At 34.0% G+C, this 21,887-nt stretch overlaps 1 protein-coding gene across 4 annotated transcripts in view; it reads left to right on the top strand.

The window, feature by feature from the left end:
* The window catches only part of LOC143223251 (inactive tyrosine-protein kinase transmembrane receptor ROR1-like), a 162,370-nt gene that overhangs the window by 16,993 nt on the left and 123,490 nt on the right, over positions 1-21,887 (top strand). The window contains exon 2 of one of the 4 annotated variants that reach the window (XM_076450956.1): positions 17,944-18,079. The exons of 1 other annotated variant lie outside the window; for it this stretch is intronic. Coding sequence is in view for 2 of the 3 variants with exons in the window: in XM_076450954.1 (XP_076307069.1) it covers positions 10,824-10,884 (61 nt within the window). In the remaining variant the exon portion in view is untranslated. 2 more of the 4 variants (XM_076450954.1, XM_076450955.1) reach the window with 2 other exon arrangements.

Genomic DNA, 21,887 nt, shown 5'->3' with positions numbered 1-21,887 from the left:
CTGGCATAGTCAGGTGGTTAAGGTACTCAACTCGTAATCTGAGGGTCTTTGGTTCGTATATCCGTCACACCAAACATGCTTGCCCTTTCAGCCGTGGGGGCGTTATAATGTGACAGTCAATCCCACTATTCGTTGGTAAAAGAGTAGCCCAAGAGTTGGCGGTGGGTGGTGATGACTAGCTGCCTTCCATTTAGTCTTACACTGCTAAATTAGGGACGGCTAGCGTAGATAGCCCTCGTGTAGCTTTACGCAAAATTCAAACCAAACCAAACGATTCTCCTTATTTTGATTTAAGTTTTGTTCTTGTTTTGTTTATATTTTACCTTTCTCTCTACGTACATGTGTCTTTTCTATTTATGTTGATTTAAAATTGAATATTAAGTGTATTATTTTATGGTTTACATCTAGGAAGTTGTAGAGTTTATAAATTGTTTTAAATAAATATCTGAAAAAAGGGAACTTTACTTACATTATCATAAATTTTATTAAGAACGACAATAAATCGTTAAATGATTGTGTTGAAAACTTTTGATGAGATATTTTTGTAGCGATATATACCTTCACTACATTCTGAAAATGTGAGTGTATGCATGTGGAAGGATAGGGCTAGAGGGTTTGGTCAAGGATATGTGGAAGGATGGGGCTAGAAAGTTTGGTTAAGAACATGTGGAAGGATGGGGCTAGAGGATTTGAGAAAAGACACACAGGTGTGGGTGGAGCTAAGTGATATTTTTAAACAAGGTCGCATTAATATGTGTTAAATTAATAGATAGGCTAACAAAACTAACTTTGTGTAGTATAAAATAAGGGAAAGGAGGAAGACTAACCTTTCTGTTTTAATCGTTATTCAAGAGTTTTTGTTTTCGTATGTGTACATTTACAATGTGTATATCTGCAATTATACAAATGTTTCAGTATGTGCGTGTTGTTTTTCTTCTTGAAAGATAAAATAATGCTTAAAACTGTAGCTCGTTTAAATATTTAATAACAAGTTGAGCTTCTCTAATTTGTGTTTGTTTGTTTGTTTTGAATTTTGCGCAAAGTTACTCGAGGGCTATCTCCGCTAGTCGTCCCTAATTTAGTAGTGTAAGACTAGAGGGAAGGCAGCTAGTCACCACCCACCACCGCCAACTCTTGGACTACTCTAACTATTATAACGCCCCCACGGCTGAAAGGGCAAGCATGTTTGGCGCGAAGGGGATCCGAACCCGCGACCCTCAGATTACGTGTCGCACGCCTTAATACGCTTGGCCATGCCGGACCCTCTAATTTGTGACCCACTTTACGATATTTATTTGTTATGTTTTATTTATTTATTTATTTTATGTTTTCAGTAAAGAAGATTCATATCAGGGAATAAAAATTAAATTTTTACAAACTGTAGGAATGTTTTATGTTCTTCATCTATTTGCTTAACACCACGATACACGATTATGAGCCAATTAACGTAAATCGAGGTTAGTTTACTTAAAGCAAGGGTGGTTGTGGTAACAAAGTTTCTTATAGTCACGAAAAACTGACAGCGTTGCGATAATTTGACACGAAAATACTATAAGCAAGTGAGCCTCGTCGTATTTATTGGACAGCTGACAACGTATCGTGTTGATTATATTTGGTATTTAGATAGTATTCTATGATCTAAACCGTGAATCAGTAGGGCTTTTGATAAGGACTTGTGTCATGCATAAGTATTACTAGTAACACTGAGAGAAAGGAGGACATGTGGGCAGTTAAACGACGGGTCACTTTCAAAAATGGGCTTTTTACCGTGTAGATTCTTCCTGCTGTGTATTTTATCAACTAACCCCAAGATGTCAGTTTGACAAATAAGAAAAACCCAGGTGCGCTGGGAAAGTTGTAGCTTCAGTCTAGGTTGTCACAGCACGAATTGTGATATGGAGAGTATTACAAGTATTGTCTTTTATTCTGCAACTAACAATTGGTGATGGGAAGGGTTAAGCAGTATTCAATCGCCCCTTCTTCAGGAAGATGACGCCTGTGGACAAAAGAATAAAGTACCTCATAAGCTGACATTCTACATGGCCAGATGGCGCTTGTTACCTAGGGTATCTTTAGACTTCTACGAGTATGAGGTTGACACTGGGCTTTGCCCTGAAAAGTACTGTCTCTTTTCAGTTGTATTTATGTTTGTATATGGTAGACCTGAACTGAAAATAATACATATTTTTTTTTACATGGTTAAAAGTTACCAGAAATTTCAAAATAGTATGCTTATACTTATTAAGGGGTACTTTTAGCTTTGACTCACAGCTGTCCATTTGTTTGGAAATACAATCATTCTGAAGTACTTTTATTCTGAATAACTTCTGAAAGTCACACTTTTATCATGTCTTAAAAACCTGTTTAAAGTTTTACTGGAAGAAAAGTTATCATTTCGTATATTGTTAGTTTAAAATGAAAATGAAATTTAGAAAAAACAAATATGAAAAACTATTTTTGAAAGCAATCATTTGTTTTGTTAGAAATTTAAGAAAAATTCGATTCTTTCGTTGATTCAAAGCAGCTGGAGAGCAATCCATTCCATGTTTCTTTCTGTACCTTACAGTGTATTAAGTTCCACCTAACTTCACGTGATATTAATCGTGTCAGTAACTGCAAACAAGTAACCAATATTGAAGTGTTATTTGAGAGCCTTTGAAACGCCAAGTACTATACAGTGTATGTAATTATCGGTAACACACATGATTTTCATGTGAACAAATGGAAAGTGACAATAGTTCAAAGCAAAAATGTTGTCGTAGAAAATGGTTAAAACAGCACGATTAGTTATACCGTTAATCTTGTCGAAACTGTTTATTTAAACGTAAAGAAACGTAATATATAGTTTCATTCAACTTAGTAGAATTACAACACATGGTTAAATCTTCACAAAAGACTTGCCACAAAATTTTGCAAACTTACAGAACAACAGAGAAGGAGAGCAAGTTGTTTCATTGGCAACCTTATCTCCTACAATCTAATTAACTGGGATATACTGTGGTATTGCTGTAACACCCGTTTCCTTAACTTGTTTTCAATGTTTTGTATTAAATCTTGGAGTGTTTCACAAAGGCGTCTGAAAAGCTGCATGACGTGCACAACTTCATTGTTGAAGATTTAATTAATTATTTATATTTGCTATACAGAATGAACATTGTTTATTTTTCAAATATATGCAATGAACGTAAACAGCGTACGGCTTAATTATTTACCTGAAAGAGATTGTATAAAGTTTCAGAAGACATGTCGTGAGTTTACCGTATTACAGAGTACACGTAATTTACTACCTTGTTGTAACTTTTGCTATTAATCGCGTATGGTTGGTTATTCATAAGAGAAATTTTAATGAAATAATTAAACTTTTGAATTCCAGGTAATTAATTTATTGTTTTTAATGTATAACAGATAATTGAATTTACAGAACTAATGCAATACCATGAAAACCAACCTGACAACAAACATACTGGAACTTCAACGATAAAGAACTTATTTTATTAAGATTTATTAAATCTAACATTTGTTTTCCTTTTATAAAATTGTTATAAAGTGTGTATTTATACGTGTATATAGTCATATATAAAATAATGTATAAAATTGTTATAAAGTGTGTATTTATACGTGTATATAGTCATATATAAAATAATTTATAAAATTGCTATAAAGTGTGTACTCATACAAATAACCATATACGTATATATATATATATATAGTATATAAATCAAATTATTTATTTACGGTACCTAAATACGGATTTTATAGAATAATCAAAATATATAATTTGGTACGAAATACTTCTATTAACACAAGTATTTTGTAACTTTTAAGTTATTCAACTGCATTAACAAAGAAGTGTTGAGGCATAAATTGTTTTTGTTTTTGGAATTTCGCACAAAGCTACTCGAGGGCTATCTGTGCTAGCCGTCCCTAATTTAGCAGTGTAAGACTAGAGGAAAGGCAGCTAGTCATCACCACCCACCGCCAACTCTTGGGCTACTCTTTTACCAACGAATAGTGGGATTGACCGTCACATTTGAGGCATAAACAACGCATTTCTTTTAGGCTTTCGTAGTAAGTTCATTTAATACTATAAGGGGAAAAATTCGATTCAAGTTTAGAAGTTCGACAGAATTACAAATTCGGTATTTTTAAGGCGCATTTAAGTATGTTTCTTTGACACTCGAAATAACATGGTCAACATTTTATTTTATTTCGTTGAACTCATCGACTTGTATTTTTAATTAGATTGTTTAAGACTCAGCAAACGTGAAGATTGCGCCGCATATATTCGCAAAAACTTTGTTGAATGGGAAAATATATTTACAAAATAGATATATTTTCGAAATGAAAGGGTGGGAAATTTGAGATTTATTTATATATTGTTTTTTTTGTATATTTAGTGAGCAATTTTATTTATTAACTAGATCTATACAATAGAATGATAAACTTCGATGGAGAATATGTTGAATGAATTAAAACTAATAAATAAGCAGACATAGAATAACAAATTCACAATTACAGATGTTTAAGAATTCATTTCTTGGTGTGTACTATGAGATATATTTAGTTATTCTGTCTATATTATCAATGCTACAATAAAGAAAGCAAGTTGAGACTCAATGAACAAATGCTATAACATACTTTCCAAATAGGCCTTTTCACTTTAGGCTCTTTTATACGGAGATGTCAAAGGTAAAAAAAATAAAATATCAAGGCTTATTGCTGTCGTGCATGGTTCTCGTTTGGACTTTAAAATTTGGTGACATTTCTAAGACTGTTTTGTTTTTGTTTGTTTTTTTGGAATTTCTTGCAAAGCTACTCGAGGGCTATCTGCGCTAGCCGTCCCTAATTTAGCAGTGTAAGACTAGAGGGAAGGCAGCTAGTCAGCACCACCCACCGCCAACTCTTGGGCTACTCTTTTACCAACGAATAGTGAGATTGACCATAACATTATAACGCCCCCACGGCTGGGAGGACGAGCATGTTTGGTGCGACCGGGATATTCTAAGACTGAAAACATCACTTGAAGGTTTTGTTAGATTTATCTTCCTGGTTTATCTTTGCTATATTTAGAGAATATTTAGAATTTCTGTAACAAAATCAGTCCTCCTTTTGTGTTCTTGTCACAGTTTAGGCTAGGCTTACAAATTATATATCTATTTGGTTATAAAGATTACTTAATGTTTTATATACCCAGATTCAACTCTCGTGTTCATGGTACGTATGGTTCTGTTGTGTACTAGAATCACAGTCTAAGCTAGGCCTACAAATTATATTTGTATTTGGTTATAAAGATTATTTATTTTTCATGTACCCCAGTTCAACCCTTGTGGTCATGGTACGTGTGGTCGAGATGTCTGCTCGAGTGCAAGTCTAAGCTAGACCAAAAAATTGTAATTATAGATTCTATATCTAACTAAATCAACCTCCTTGCAAAAATTTATTTTTTTAGCCCATTTTAACGATCTCTGTTTTTCACAGTTGGAGACAGCACGTGAACGTATCTTATTATTTCTGCCACATTTTAATGTATTTCTGTGTAGTCGGATCAAGTAATACGATACAACACTCAGAAGATTTATGAGATCCAAAATATGGCCGCCAGTAAACTTCTAATGGTTTCACACGAAACTCACACTCGGTAAAGGGACTGGACGATCCAGTTAAATACAAACGAATCTATGGGTAACAGACCAAATAAGGTTTTGCCGACAAATGTTAAACCTTGATTTATTACATGTTAACTTGGCGGTGATGTCAAGTAAACAGTTATCTCTGTTTATTTGGTCATTAATAGTAAAGTAAATGTAATTACCTATTGAGCTAACATTGTACATATAACATAATCCTGTGTTCAGTAAAACATTATTTGTAAGGACAGAGGTTAAATCAAGGTAATGGCAATAAAAAACCTTTCATATCTCGGTTAATGATACGCCAGAGGCCACACACCATCTCATTATTTACCCCTAAACGTATGCTAACATATGTTAACGAGAGGCAACGAAATTCGTTTACGAATAGCTTGTAGTTTCAGTCACTACCGTTTTATTTTATTTTTTACCTCTCGCCTATTGCATTCTTCCAATGGTCAACGGTAAGTGTCTGGACTTACTATGTAAAAATCTGGGGCTCGATTTACTGTGATGGACAAAACGAAGATTGCCTATTGTGTAGCTTTCCTCTAAAACAAGTAACAAAAATAGTGGGTTACAGATTAGGTCGTTTAGACTTGCTTTGCTATGTTTTTATTTCTTTTTTTTTACTCCCGACTTTGCCTTTGATACTTGAAGAAATGTATGATATTTGGAAATTTCCACCTAAACAGTATTTTATACGACAGATACAGGGGGTCGACCAAAAACGTGCCTCCTTCATAAATGTTGTTAATGTATTATATTTTTTATTAGATAACAGAAAAATATATAAAACTATAGGTTTCCAGAACGTAATTAACGAGATCTGTTCACTTATGGCCCGGCATGGCCAAGTTTGTTAATCTGATGGTCGCGGGTTCGAATCCCGGTCGCACCAGACATGCTCGCCCTTTCAGCTGTGGGAGCGTTATAATGTGACTATTCGTTGGTAAAAAGTAGCCCAAGAGTTGGCGGTGGGTGGTGATGACTAGCTGCCTTCCTTCTAGTCTTACACTGCTAAATTAGGGACAAGTAGCTTTGTGCGAAATTCAAAACAAACAAACAAACAAATCAAATATGATCTCATATCCTAATTTTAGTACCGTATTTCGTAAATACCTGAACTTCTCTTGATTTTTGGTACATTTTCAAATAAAACGAGTTGTGCGTCTGCTGTAGTTTCTTACAACTTCTAATTCCAATTAGTCTACATAATGACCAAGCAACTTTCTCTGCAGTAAATGAACATAAAAATGAAACTCAAAATAACACAAACCAGTTTCACAACTTAATGTTTAGTCGGCAGTTTCCTGGATTTCAGTGCTGCTTCATATCGATGTGGGGTGTTTGTAACGAGTTTCTAAAGATATTCATGAATGACTTATTGCCGTTTTTTTTCGACTGTTTCAAAAAGTTCATCTTCCAAATTTGACTTGCGCTCTTTCATTAATCGGTTTAACTCAGCCCATGAACTTTCAATCAGATTGATGTCGGGTGATTGACTTGGTCATTTCGTAACATTAATTATCTTATTTCAAAGATATATTTGAATGACTCCATAACTGCAGAGAAACTTGTTTGATCATTTTGTAGGATAATTGGAAAAAGAATATTTAAGAAACTATAGCAAGTGGACAACACATTTTATGAGAATACGTAACTAAAATCATGGAAAGTTCGGGTATATATGAAAGCAAGAGTTAAAATTAGGCTTTAAGATCATGTCTGAACTGATCTCGCCCAGTGCGTTCTAAAAATACATAGTTTTACACACTTTTCTGTTATCTAATAAAAGATATAACAAATTAACAACATTTTTATGGAAGTCCCACTTTTGTTTCTTGTCCACTCCCTCTAAGTTAAACAGCCGGGTCAATAACCCAAAAATTTAGGCACAGTCGTTTCTAATTTATAATGTTGACCAGAGGGAAGACAATCAGTCAGTGGCAACCGTCACATAAACGTCTGCTCTGAACCGAATAGCGGGATTGACTGTCAATTCTATGACGCATTGAAAGATCTTCATCAGCATTCAGAGGTAATGAGGTTACTGTAAGTGAAGTACGGTATGGTGTAACTGGGAAAAGCAACATATGGGAAGTCACTAGTAACTAACAACTAGCTCTACTCTTAATACTCTTAAAGGAAGTTTATAATATCTTCGGACCTTCGACTCTCAAATTTTGAGCCAAGCTTCCTAATTAGTACAGAAGAGCAGGATATTTTTATGTAAAGATTGTGGGTGTATGTAGATGTGATATACTTTTTTTTAACTTATGTACTTAAACCTTGAGTTTTGCAGGTGTAAAAATTGTCACTTATGATAGCATAAGTTGCGTACAACATGAAGAACTAAAAAGTAAAACCATTTTAGAAAAGCATAAACAAACGGTTTTTGAAAAATACTACAGTACAACATTGTGGCTGAATAGCAGGGAATTGTGGTTGCTTTTGACTGGCTATTGTTCCTCTAATTTGTTAGTTTAGAATTAAAAACTGCTATTAATAACAAATATTTTTTTGTAGCGTTGCGTGAAATGTTTAAAACAAAGAAACCAACTTTCTCTAATGTAGCCTGACTTTAGAAATAACACTAAAATTATAACCTGGTCATTATCATGAGAGAATTGTCACATTAAATACAGTTATATATCACCTTTATTTTACCTTGAACTACTTTTAACCGTTTTTTTTTTTAGAAGAGCTACACGAGGGATATCTACGCTAGCCGTCCCTAATTTAGCAGTGTAGGACTAGAGGGGATGTAGCTACTCATAACCACCCACCCGCCAACTCCTGGGCTACTCTTTTACCAACGAATAGTAGTATTGACCGTGACATTACCTCTCCCCCACATAGCTGAAAGGGAGAGCATGTTTGGTGTGAGGGGGATTCAAACCCGAGACTCTCGTATTACGAGTTGAATGCTTTAACTACCTGGCCGTGCCGGGCCACTTTTAACCGTTTAAAGTTATCACCATTCAGATTAAAATTGTTCTAAACCAAAACGCTAATAGTTATTCGATTTGCGTAAATAGCAAGATGGACAAACCTTAACGGTCTTAGCATGAATAGACTAGTTGAAACTTTAATATATCTGTGCTTTTGATCTAAGAATTCGTCATCAAGGTCTATCACCAATTGAAATATATGAGTCGTTTATATGCAGGCATTAAAATGAATTTTATCTTCTGTCATGTATAATTTCTCCTAATATATTTGCCACAAACTGAATGGTGTCTAGATAAGAGACAAACTTGTTTTAAGACTGTAATATGAAATTGCCTAGAAGTATATTTTCTATGACTACATAAATACCTCTTACAGATAAACAGTATTGTGTTTCCCAAGAAACAAAATAACACACTGTTTCCCTTTTTCGATAAGTGAAGGAAATTGTATCGGATGAAAGATGAAACTGATGTTATTCTTTCTTCAAAATTACATCGTCAGATATCAAGAAACATACGAGACTTAGGAAAATTATATAAGACAATCAGTGTTTTCCAACGAGAGGCAAGAAGATGAGCCGAGACAGATGATAAAAGACGTAATCAACGAGGAAATACAAAACGTTGTTATTGTTTGTTTGTGTACGGCTGTAAAGACGGAGCCAGTTCTGATTGGTCAGAGTTTAGTGCCTGAATGAAACAGAATGGGTTATTTTCTGTGTGGACAGTGGCAGAATATTTAAGATGGTTATCCAGGAATAGTAGTTATACTTGATAAGCTACAGTATCCTGACGTCGCACTCGTTATCATAAGACATTTAGCAAAGTTTTTAAAGCAGTGTGGCGCCCTACAAAACATTATGTTACAAAATGCTTTTATCAACAGTGAGTAAAATGTAGAAATGTTTTCACAACAGCAGTATAAGACTGCTCTTCAGCTAATAGAAGATAATTATAACTGTGTTTAATGTGACTGCTTTGTCAGGATACTGACCTTGTTATAAGTTTGAATGTTGACTTGAGATAGATGTGTTGGACAAAGGAGCATGCGAACACCTTTCCCATCAACTATTGTACTTCATAAATACTAAGACACAGATTCAAGAAGCATATTATGCTAATATAATAATAAGTTGTCAAACAATGATTCATAAACATAAAGAATAAATTTATTGGTGGTTGAACATGCTATACGTTTCGATAGGACATTATTGAATTGTCTTCAGGTATGTTCCACCATCGATAACATTCGACCTTATGCGTATAAAAAGTGGTTTGTCAATCTATTATTAATAAGATATATACAGTATAATATTTTAAAGTTGTTCATATTTAGAGAAACACTTTTGTATATTAATATAAACTTACTTAATGTTTAAATCTAAAGGAATTCTTCGAGAAAAAAGAATTCCATGGAAGTACTGAAAAGTCAGTCACAATTTAGTCTCTTATCATTTTAACAGATATTAATTTTTTGTAAATTTTGGGGTTGTGTATTATTTGTATTGCAAATGAAGGTTTTTCTTTTTTTTATCTATAAGATTAAGTGATTTGGATTCATCGTAGTTTTCTTTAGTTATATATGCATATATATATATATTTGAAATCGCTACAGAGCGCCATGATGGCTTCCGATTGTTAGCTGTGATATGTAAATTACTAGCAACCCCATGGTGACGTAACGACGACCTACGTACATGGTTAACAAGCGGTCCACAGCTTGAGACTACTTGGTTGTTGAAATATGAAAGTAGGTGTGGCAGTGGGAGGGTACAGGCTGAGCCAGAAATCGGCACTCTTATTAAACCGCCTTATTTGCAACTGAAAGAAACTTTTGTAGATATCACACAGCGCCACCTACAGCGAAACCTTGGTTCATGAAAGTTATTTACGTGGAGACGTGGAAAGAGAAGGAATATCTTTCATTGGTTATTCTGAATAATGAAAATAATTTGTCGAGTTTGCTTTGTGATTTAAGATGACCAACCGCTTGTTTTGTAGTTTAATGTACGATTACACTTGCCGCTAATAATAAGAACATCTATAATACGCTAATACACAAGTATAAAGAATGCTTTGAAAAAAAAGAAGAGCAGACGTATGCGAGTTTTTTTCTTTTCTATCAAAGGAAAATAATCCGATAGGGAACAGGCGTAAGAACACTGTCCTAGTTCCTGTATAGTTTTCATATTAACTTAAACATGAAAATATAGTTTTGAAATTAACGTACTTCGTACTTATGTGGAAGAAAATTCTTTACAGTTTTTTTTGTGTCAAATGGCGGGAGACATTCATCAAAAGTAGGTATTAGTAAATAATATGTAAATATGGTTAAGGCTTTGATTAAACTATACACCTTTGACCAGATGTTGAATAAAAGCTAGTTACAATATTTTTTGCGTTATCTATGTTGTAGAATATTTCAGAAATGTTTATATTGTTAAAATAGCTCTTTTTTATTTGAACATAAATTTTCATTTGTTTAATATAAAAACGGAGGTTTAGCTTGGTGATTCACGTCAATAATAGAAACCAAACAAAGACAAATGGAAACGGAAGTATACGAATCTTTCGTTTTTTGTTTGGTTGAGTAACTGTACAAATGATTTGGCGTACAGCGTAGACGGGTGTCAATGCCTTTTAAGAGCATTGTACGCCGCCTTGTTTCAGTCTGTCACTACACCCTTGAAAAAATCTAGGTTAATAAATACTAGGAGGGTTCGTGTTTTTTTAGGGATAACAATACTTGTTGGTTCATGCTTTTCGAGAATAGCAATAGTTAGTGGATTCGTGTTTCTCGCGAATAACAGTATTTGGTGGGTTCGTTTCTCCTGGAGAAAAAAATACTTGGTTCGTGACTCTTTGGAATAAGAGTTGGTGGGATCGTGTCTCTCGACAGTTCTTAATGAAATACGGAGAGAGAACATCAGTTGAAAATTGTTTATAACAGTTTTATCTGTTGCTTTCTTCTCCCCTCTTAATTTTAATTTAAAAGACGTGACTTGTGACACTCGTTGTAGCTTGGATTCCCCCTTTCTGTCAGACATATTTTCTTGTTTGTCTGTTGACAAATTCACCCTTGAAGTACAGAGAGGAGTATGCATTAGAAAACGCACACAAAAAACAGCGAATAAGAGTTAGTATATAAGTCAGACGTGGAAGGGTGTGGAAGAAGTGTACGTGCGAAATTAGGTTTTGATTAGCTCAGCATAAGAGTGTTAATTGTGCTAGAAATAAAAACTGACGAAATTTTACAAGGCTCGTTCTAACTAGGCTACGGATTATTCAAGATACGTTATGCAAGATAATCTTTTGTATAGATCCTCATAGATAGTCATTTATGTACAGATTATAATGAAAGTTTCAAAAAATTCCACACACGCAGTTTTATCAAGAATTGGTCAAAGGACAGGATTATGGGTTAGGAAGCATCTTAAAGGGTTAACAATAAAGTGGTCTATGCCATTCAAAATCGAAGCTGGTAAGGTTAAGAGCTGTTGAGAATCACAAAACGTGAAATTAGATTAGAGGCTTCTAACAATAACCAGAGTGTAATGGTGAACATGTTAGGTTTTGAGGTTTCTAACAATATGTAGAGTGTAATATCAAATTAGTCAATAAATCAATATTAAAAATAATTTCTTACGAGGTTTAATACCAAAATAAAGCTCATCAGCTATTAAAAAAACTTTCTCTGAAATCAGAGTAGAAATCAATACTTTCCGAGATTAATGAATATTGTGTACTGTAGAACAGTAAGAGAACAGTTGGCATTTCCGATCAATTATTTGATACCAAAAACTTTATTATGTTAACGATCTCCTGCATTTTAAAAATTGGGAATGAAAATAAGGTTTCTCTCTGTTAAGTCTGTAAGTTCGCCTGCCTGAAGCGATGTAGAGAAAAATTATACACAAATTTATCATTGTCTTTTTGTTGTTTTTTTCTTGGGGACTAATTTTTCAATGCGATTTGAGAGAAATTGCACAGCCAGCTGTTACAAAGTGTACGCCGTGTTACTCTGTGGTTGAATTAAATAGTACGATAATTGGCAATATCCGAAACTGTTTTTGTGAATTCACTATGTACATAGTTTGATAGAGGTTAAAAAAAGAGTGAAATAAAGGTGGCAGTAAACAATCAGCTTTATGAAAGTAAGCGATATATATATATATATATATATACAGATAGATAGATATAACATTTATTTTTTTCTCTGACTGAGTTAAAAGCCTAATGAGGAAAACATGTATATTAGACATTTCCGAGTTAACGCTCACCCCTCTGTTAAGGACAAATAAAGCCTCACAGGCATGCTTATCTTAACAACTGATTTCGTGTACCATGTGTACAAGGGTGGAGGCGGTAAAATTCTGCATGAGGACAATAACTGTCATCTTAATGTTTATCTATAATTATCATAGGCGTACCTCACGTGTAGGCTGGAAAGAAGAATCGTATAGTGTAAAGTTGAGTTGTTAAATACGAAACACAGGGTGATTCATTTATCTGGCTGTCTTATAAAAATAATATGAAATAATAACACATTTTAATAATGCCTCGTCTGGAACTAGTTGACTATGTTTAGAGCAAGTCATGCGAATGTCAAAATAGAAATTCCATTTTTCTATACAGCATGAAACTTAAAAGTACTTAAAGTTTTAAGTCAATTGTAAAGATGCACATTTTACCAGTTACACTATGATATCAAATATTATTTTAATTCTGATAGTTTTATTGTTCTTCATTTTAGTTTCAACTATAACGATTAATCTTTAATGCAGTGTAGCTAATTGCTACTAAGAGTAATAAATACATTGGTGTTTTCATCCATTCAATCATAACTTAAGTCATTTTAAAATTATTTATAGTATCATTTTACCAGTTATTGTTTGTTTTGAATTTATTGCAAAGTTATACAAGGGTTATCTGCGTTAGCCATCCTTAATTTAGCAGTGTAAGACTAGAGGAAAGGCAGCTAGTCATCACCACCCACCGCCAATCATGGGCTACTCTTTTACCAACGAATAGTGGGATTGACTGTAACTTTATAACGCCCCCACCGCTGAAAGGGCGAGCGTGTTTGGTGGATTCGAACCCGCGATACTCGAATTAAGAGACGAGTGTCTTAACCATCTGGCTATACCGGGCTTACCAGTTACTCACACTAAATTATTAAAGTCAAAATGGCACGGCATGGCCAGCTGGTTTAGGGCACTTGACTCGTAATCTGAGGGTCGCGGTTTCAAATCCCCGTCACACCAAACATGCTCTCCCTTTCAGCCGTGGGGGGCGTTGTAAAGTTACTGTCAATCCCATTATTTGTTGGTAAAACAGTAGCCCAGAAGTAGGAGACGGGGGATCATAACTAGCTACCTTCCTCTGCTCTTTCGCTGCTATATTAGGAACGGCTAGCGCAGATAGCCCTCGTGTAGCTTTGCGTGAAATTCAAAACAAACAATAAACTCGAGAGATACAGGTATGGAATTAGATTAAGTATTTAAAGACATTCCACTTTACACAAAGTAGTAATTTAGACAAAACTAATCTAGCAGAGCGTGTACGGAATTAATTAAATGTAAATAGCTTTTTTTTTTTAGTTTTCTAATATATTAATAAAATGTGTTTTAGTTTAAATATGATTTCATGCATGCGTCTAAAACAACAGATTTTTTTTATATTAAACTAGTTACCTCAAATAATGACTAATGAAATGTAACCAGTGAAGACAGTGTATTCAGTACCTTAACAATGTACTTTCTTCTTCTGAATTAATTGCTTGTTCGTAATTATCTTCACCTATTAAACTGTAGGAAATAGTAGTCATTCCACATTTTTTATTTAATCTCGCGCATTTTATGCGCCTTAAGAATAATGAACGAGTGTTATCTTGGGGCTCCGAAACCAAAAATTATGAATCAGATCAATCTTTACATGAAAACTTCAGAAAGAGTTTAAAATGCTAAAGACTGACATGCATATATAATAGAGAATCTTGTAACACTACCCTGAATTATCTAGGATTCTAGGTCCTTTTAACTCTGTGTGTTTATTGCGTTAAACATGCATTTATAATAGCGAATTTTATAACGTTATTCGAAATTATCAAAGTGCCTTTCACTATGTAGATTTATTCCGTTAAACATGTAATAGCAAATCTTGTAACACTTACCTGAATTATTGAGGTCCTTTTAACCATGTTACGTAGTATAATTTATCTGACTCGTCTGAGATTTATTATGTTACGTATATTGATGTACTACGATTTCGAATAGCTGGGAATTTCAGCTTAGAGGTTAATTAAATGTTAATATGTATTAAACTTATGATATTTGCCAACAAGACTGATATAAACAGTTTTATCTTTTAACACAAACATATTTTATTACACAAAACAAAAACCAATACAGTTTATAATAACGATTATTACTAATAGACATTACACATGATGGTTTATGTAGCAAAGTTTTACATTCTTAGAAACAATATTGAGTTATAACTGGTCTGAAACTGAATCTTTTATCGACGTTCACAGAGAGCAAATTAATTCTTTCTTTATACGTTAGTACACTTCTTTCGAAGCTCCCCTGCTGGTACAGCGGTGAGTCTGCGCATTTACAACGCTAAAATCATGGATTCAACACACACTCTTTTGACGCTAACTAACCTTGAAGCATTCGTAAGCCACAATATCTTATATCCTCGTAGAAATATTAACGTTCGAAGTTAATTCACCGTAGTTAAACGGTTTCTAAAGTTGAAACGTTCCTTGTGTAGGTGTTTTCTTATAACAAAGCCACATCAGGCTATCTGCTGAGTCCACTGAGGGGTATCGACCCCCTGATTTTAGCGTTGTAAATCCGCAGAGTTACCGCTGTTCTAGCGAGAGAATGTTTGTAGTTCAGTTCTGTAGTTTTCCGAATAATAAGCGTGAATCACAGTTATAGCTTCCGAGGCTTATAGCACACTGAATGTTGCTAATGATAATAATAATAATAATAATAATTGTTTCTTGGCACGTCTGTTTTATATACCAATCACGCGAGATTTTTGTACTTTCAACACTGTTCTAAAACGTGCTAGCGTTTTCGTAAAACATATTGTTGATTCTTACTCTCAAGAATCTTTTACAAATTTACAGAACAGGAGGGATTTGCGCAATATGTATCCATCAATATACGCCACACGCATCATACCAAAACAAAAGTAAGTATCAAAATAAATGTATAACGGTAAATCCGTTTCAATTGATGAAGGCTTATTGAGTTAAATACAATAGCCAATCTGAAATGTTAACCTGCATTTTTGAGGTTCTTTCTAATCTGTAGGTTTACTGTGTTACCATTTTAGTTTAGAATTCTCACTGATGCTTGTTTTGTACATTTATATTTCATTTTGGTTCTTATAACAAACCTTTTATCATTTTTTCTTTTCACGTATTTTTCAACTTACTGCAGAATTGTTTTTGACAAATATAATGAAATATATGTACAATTAACAATGAAAAAATATTATAAGAGCAAGTTTAGTTCAGACAAGATATAGTTGCTAAAACAACTAGTTGGGATCGAGGCATCACGGCCAACTTACTTCATCATAGATAACATTTTCGGATATTTTGTCACTCGTCATCAGTGGCGTATTTAGGTAGGGGCTAGAAAAAGTATTAGCCCCTGGACCCACACAACCTTAAATACTCCACTGACCGTTCAGAAATATAGAAACTCCAAAACAGTTTTGAATACATTCATATATTCGTAAATAAAACAGATTGTCTCGATTTGAAATAAACAACAAACGAACAACAAGTGTAATTATAAAATCAAGAGAAGTTCTAAGCCATATGTAACACCAAAGTGATACAACGCTGTAGAACAACAGAACAGCAGGATATTTTTATGTAAAGATGGTGGGTGTATGTATATGCGATATATGTTTTTTTTTTATTTATGTGTCTAAACCATGAGTCATGCAGGTATGGCAGTTGTCACTTCTGACAGCATAAGTCGTGTACAACATGACGAACTGAAGTAAAACCATTTCAGAAAATCAAAAACAAACAAAAGTTTTGTTGAAAAATATTAGAGTGTAACGTATGGCTGAATAGTATGTTTATAAAGATAAGTTCAGAGAAGCGACCTGTACAACGGTGAAGTAAAATAGAAAAGTAAACTGCAGACGTTTCTTTTGTTTACGATGTGATATAAAACGTTAACGGCTGAATCTGAAATGTATGTTGAATATAAAATGTTGTATGTATGTCTTGTACGTTATGTATATATATTGTTCAGTGCACTGCAATGTATAACAGTATACTTACTAGAAGTATTATAAAGTTGACTTTACAGTGTGTAAGATGTTGCTAGTAGATGTATTATAAAATGCCCTATTTATTGAGAATCAGTGTTATATATGGTGTACTGTATAATTAGTACTTGTGTTGTGCGATATAATTATATCGTGAAGACCGGTGCTAGGCAGTATAGCTGTATACAGTAGTGAGTAACCGTGTTATATAGTATGGTTGTATATTGATTGGCTGTGTTATACATTGTAGCTGTGGTTTAAGTAATGATGGTATATAATGCAATTCTGTTGTGAGTATCGGTGCTATAAACTCCAACTGTATAGTGAGAAATGATATTGTATAATGTAAGGGTATATTTTGAACAATCGTGCTATTCAGAGTACATTTATTTTGTGTAACAGTATCACTGTAAAGGAAGGTGGTATTCAAAGGAAAGGAGTACACATTAAGTAGCTGTTTTGTGCATTTTAACTGGATAATGTATAATAGTATGATGAACGGCTGTGTTATATGCTGTTATTGTTTAATGTGTAACGATGTTATGTAGTGTAAATGCATACACTAAAAAACTTTATGCACTACGACTTTCTAGTGACAAGCTAGTTGGTCAGCCATTATAATTGTATAGTGAGTAGCAGTGTTATGCAGTGTAACCATATTTTAAGTGGTAGTTTTGTGTAGTGTAAATCATGTATAAAGTTGCAGGATTATGCAGTGGGATCGTTTATTGATTAGTAGTGATATACAGTGTAACAGTATGTTGAGTAATAATGGTATATAGTAACTAGAAATGACTTAGTTTAATTGCATAATAAAAACGTATTTGTAGAAAATCTGTCATACAACATGTGTATATTTGCAATTATAGTGCGGAAAATATGTTTTTCGTATAGGGTTTATGGGTTTTTCAGCTTCGGTGTTTCTTAGTAAAGACGTGTGTGTGTATCTGTCTATCTATGTATGTATATATTGAAAATGAATACATTTTAATGAATTTAAATAAGCAAAATTTTCTTATTTTTATTTCAATTATTTTTTCTTCTTTACTTAGGAAAGCAGTCACCTTCCAACAACTGTCTGCTGGTAGTGAAGGGTGATATAGACTTGGGACGTTGTGGGCTTGAATACCCACATCTCGCTCTCCGAATTTCTATTTCTATATCTATTGCTACTCTTTCAATTCTTATGTGAGTTGTTGTTTTTTTTTTGAAATAAGCACAAAGCTACACAATGGACTATCTGTGCTCTTCCCACCACGGGTATCGAAACCCGTATTTTAGCGTTGTAAGTCCGCAGACATACCGCTGAGCCACTGGGGGGCTCTTATGTGAGACTGGCGAGTGGAGGTTAAGACTGATGGACGGCGTATCCCCACGGCAATGTGGGTCCTATTCCGCAGTCACCTTCGAAATCTAGGATACATTTTATAATCACATTATGACTTGTACCCTAGGATCTTTTGAATTAGTGCAGCGTTTGTTGTTTAATTTATTACTCTATTGGTTTTTAGTTATATACGCATATGCAGCACTGAAAACAACCTTAAACGCAATAAAATATAAATAAATTCAGTATACGTAGTAAAGAACTGACTATAGTTGTATAAAACATATTGATGCGCCTGGTAAAGCACTGATTATAGTTGTGTTAAAGATATTGATATATTGATATCGCTTAGAGAGAGCAACACGTGTTTTAAAAATGTTTTCTTTATAAATGTTGTGGAGTTTTGCCAGAAATAAAAAAGTATCGATTACATAGAAAGAGGTATCTAGATCAGGCTGGTATTTTATAGTGATCGAACAGACGAAAAACAGTTTTTATCAATTCTCCTATGTCAAGAAAATGCGCGAAGTAAGAAAAAACTAATTTACGCAAGGCTGGGCCTAAGAAATGCTCGGAAAAGGTTGGTATCTCGTACATAAAACGCCGTATTTGTTGAATAAACTGAGAAGAGAATAATGCCTTATAGACTTCAGTTTTCTTGAAGCAACTTTGTGATTGTAATTTTGTTCGAAGTTAGTGAGTGAGTTAGTTAAGGGCTACTAAAACCATCAGGTTAAAGTGTGAATACTTTTGTCAGCTAACCTGGGACATGATGTAATACTGAGTTGCATCAGGATGTATCAGTTAGAATGCCATATTCGATGTTTTATGTTTTTAACTTATTAATTCTCTTCAAATTTTTTTGTATTTTCTTCCTCCTGAGGGAGGCTCAAACGTTTATTTTTAATAATAAATGAAATAATCATATAAAAAACTTCGCACTTAAACCTTGTCTGATACGCGGAAATAGCCCATAAATATCCATATACTTGATTTAGGCGTCGCGTAACAAACATAAAACACTCGTGACGGAGGTGTAGTTTTGAAATAGTTGAGCAGATTTTAAATCCGGTTTATATACTTGTTAATGTGTATTTTTACGTACATTTTCTGATACCTAAAGTACCTGAAATTTACCAAAGTAAATTTAATATCAGATTGTCTCCACAATGTACTGGATTGTAAAACAAACTGTACTTTCCACATCACGCGATTTGTTTTAAATGATAAAATAAAAATATGTGTATGCATATATTTTCTCCTTTGTTTTGGAAAGTTTTATTTCTAATGTGGATATAAATAAGGTAGCGTAGGTGGTATTATCATTTACATCTGGAATTTTCAAGGAAAACCATTACACTTTCTCCAGCTGTGTATATGGTAGTGAATCCGAACTTACCCACCTATAACTTCATTTTTTTCTTCTTGTGTCCCATAAGGAGCTGGAGAACTTTGAGTGAGATTTTAATGTTTGATTGGTAAGACTTTAAAAGGCCACATCTCGTTTTGAGGTTCCCTGACGTTCAGATCTGTTTGAAACCACCGCGTCTTCCAGGAGAAAATAATAGATCCAGCTCTCCTACCGTGGTGTTATTTGTTGTTACGAACTTGACTTGTAGCAACAAATGCTAATGATATGTGGAGAGTGTTACTTAGTTTCTCATGCTGCGCCTGGCTACGTGATTAGAGTAACAAATACGCTTTTATTCTGCATAAGAAGGTAGGTGACCCTCACACTGCCAAATATTGTACAAACACAGTGTTAATATATCAAAATGCAAACACATACCTTAAAGTCAGCAAAGATTTAATCTGCACAAACACAACATACATATGATAGATGTCTATAAGCCAAAACAAAGTTTTGATTTATTATATAGCCTTTATATATATATACACACACTAAATTTTCGTTTATTTTATTATTGGAAATAGCATATGAATTTTAATATTAGGGCACTTAGTCTTGATAAATTACAAATTGGCATGATTATCATGCACATAAAATTAGGTTTGGTTTATTTTGAATTTCGCTAGCTGTCGTAAAAGACGTAAGGGAAGGCAGCTAGTCATCGCCACCTACCGCTAACTCTTAGGTTACTCGTTTACCAACGAATAGTGGGATTGACCTTAGCATCATAACGCTCATATGGCTGAATGGTATAAAGTTCGTTAAACAAAACATTTCATTGCTCATATAGGTAGTCTTCAAACAATTTTATCCGACATGAAACCCCCTTATTTAAAAATTAACATAGATGCTATTTACAGAAAGTCAGTTAAACGAAACATTTGATTGTTGATTTAATTAATATTTAAACAGTTTTAATCAAATAAACACCCGCCCCCAAAGTAAAAAAGGCAATTTTTTTACGGTATTAAGATTACCCTTAGTATACAACAACCTAGACTGAAACGAAACACACTTTACTAAACAACGGTTTTCAATGTTTGTGTGAGATACAAGTGTTCCAAAACAATTCCCGAAACATTAGAAGCTTAATACGACGCTTCGATTGTTACCTAGAGTTCGATTCTCCTGGACTCAGCAGATCTCGATATGACTTTGCTATTGGAAATCACAAACACGAACAAACAAACGCAATCGATTTTTACCGTATGCGATATGCGTGTTTCATGTTCTCGTTTTTCTGAGCGACGGGATATGATATTTGAAAGGACACATCAATATACGAGTCTTTAGGTCGATATCACTCCCGAATTCAGTTTAAGTAACCCGAAAATATATCTCACCTTATGACAAAACTTTGTGAATTTTGTAAATTAAGAGGCGTTTTGTCTCACGTCTACAGTTTTTGCATGATTTATGAACACATCTATAGAATGCCAATTCTCCAAGCGTTTACAGCTGATTTAATACTAGGTGATCTTGGAATACTTTCAAAGGTGAGTTTTTTTGTATGATACAATGGGTAGAGTTAACCCATGAACGGTGAATACTTTTTCATTACAACTGCTGTTTGAACGATTTATGTGAATTCTAACACAAAGTCTTGTCTTGCATGTATCGTTAACAGAAAGAAAATTTGAAGGCAAGTTATAGAAGTACCTATTTGGAAGTCGATGAGCTACCATCTATTCATGATACTCGGAAAATGTTTTGATATTTAAATTCATTTTTACACTACGTAGAACAACGTTGTATAAATTACGCGGTATTGCGATATTTTTAATTGTGTCAGACATCTCTGCATACACTCATGTTTACACTCGCACACGTACGCCTACTTACAAGTATGGATACTTTTGTGCACGTCTGTATAAAATACCTTGTGTGAATAAACACAGTTAACAGAAACATCTGAAACTCTTGAGTACACATTTCTCTTCACCTTGTTTATATTCATGTCAGTTTCCCTTTTTCATTCGTCTTGCAGAATAATAACAATGCAAAAAACATACATTGTAATCAACATCAAACGCACAGTTCGGGCAGTAATGTTGTGTTTGTGCCTTGAATAATTCCTTGATGCAAAACAGAATATTGAGGAATAGAAGAAGTATATTTGGCGGCACAACCAAGACGAGTTTTATCATTAGCAATTCCTGAAGAAAAGATTTATGAGTAGGTGTCGTGAGTATTCAGTTGGGACACTAGACTCACAGCTCAGCGCTCAGCACGTTCTCAGATTAATTGGAAAGTTCAAG

This window comes from Tachypleus tridentatus, chromosome 8 (assembly GCF_004210375.1).
Source record: "Tachypleus tridentatus isolate NWPU-2018 chromosome 8, ASM421037v1, whole genome shotgun sequence".
NCBI classification, from domain to species: domain Eukaryota; kingdom Metazoa; phylum Arthropoda; class Merostomata; order Xiphosura; family Limulidae; genus Tachypleus; species Tachypleus tridentatus.
This window is presented reverse-complemented; position numbering and strand designations above follow the sequence as displayed.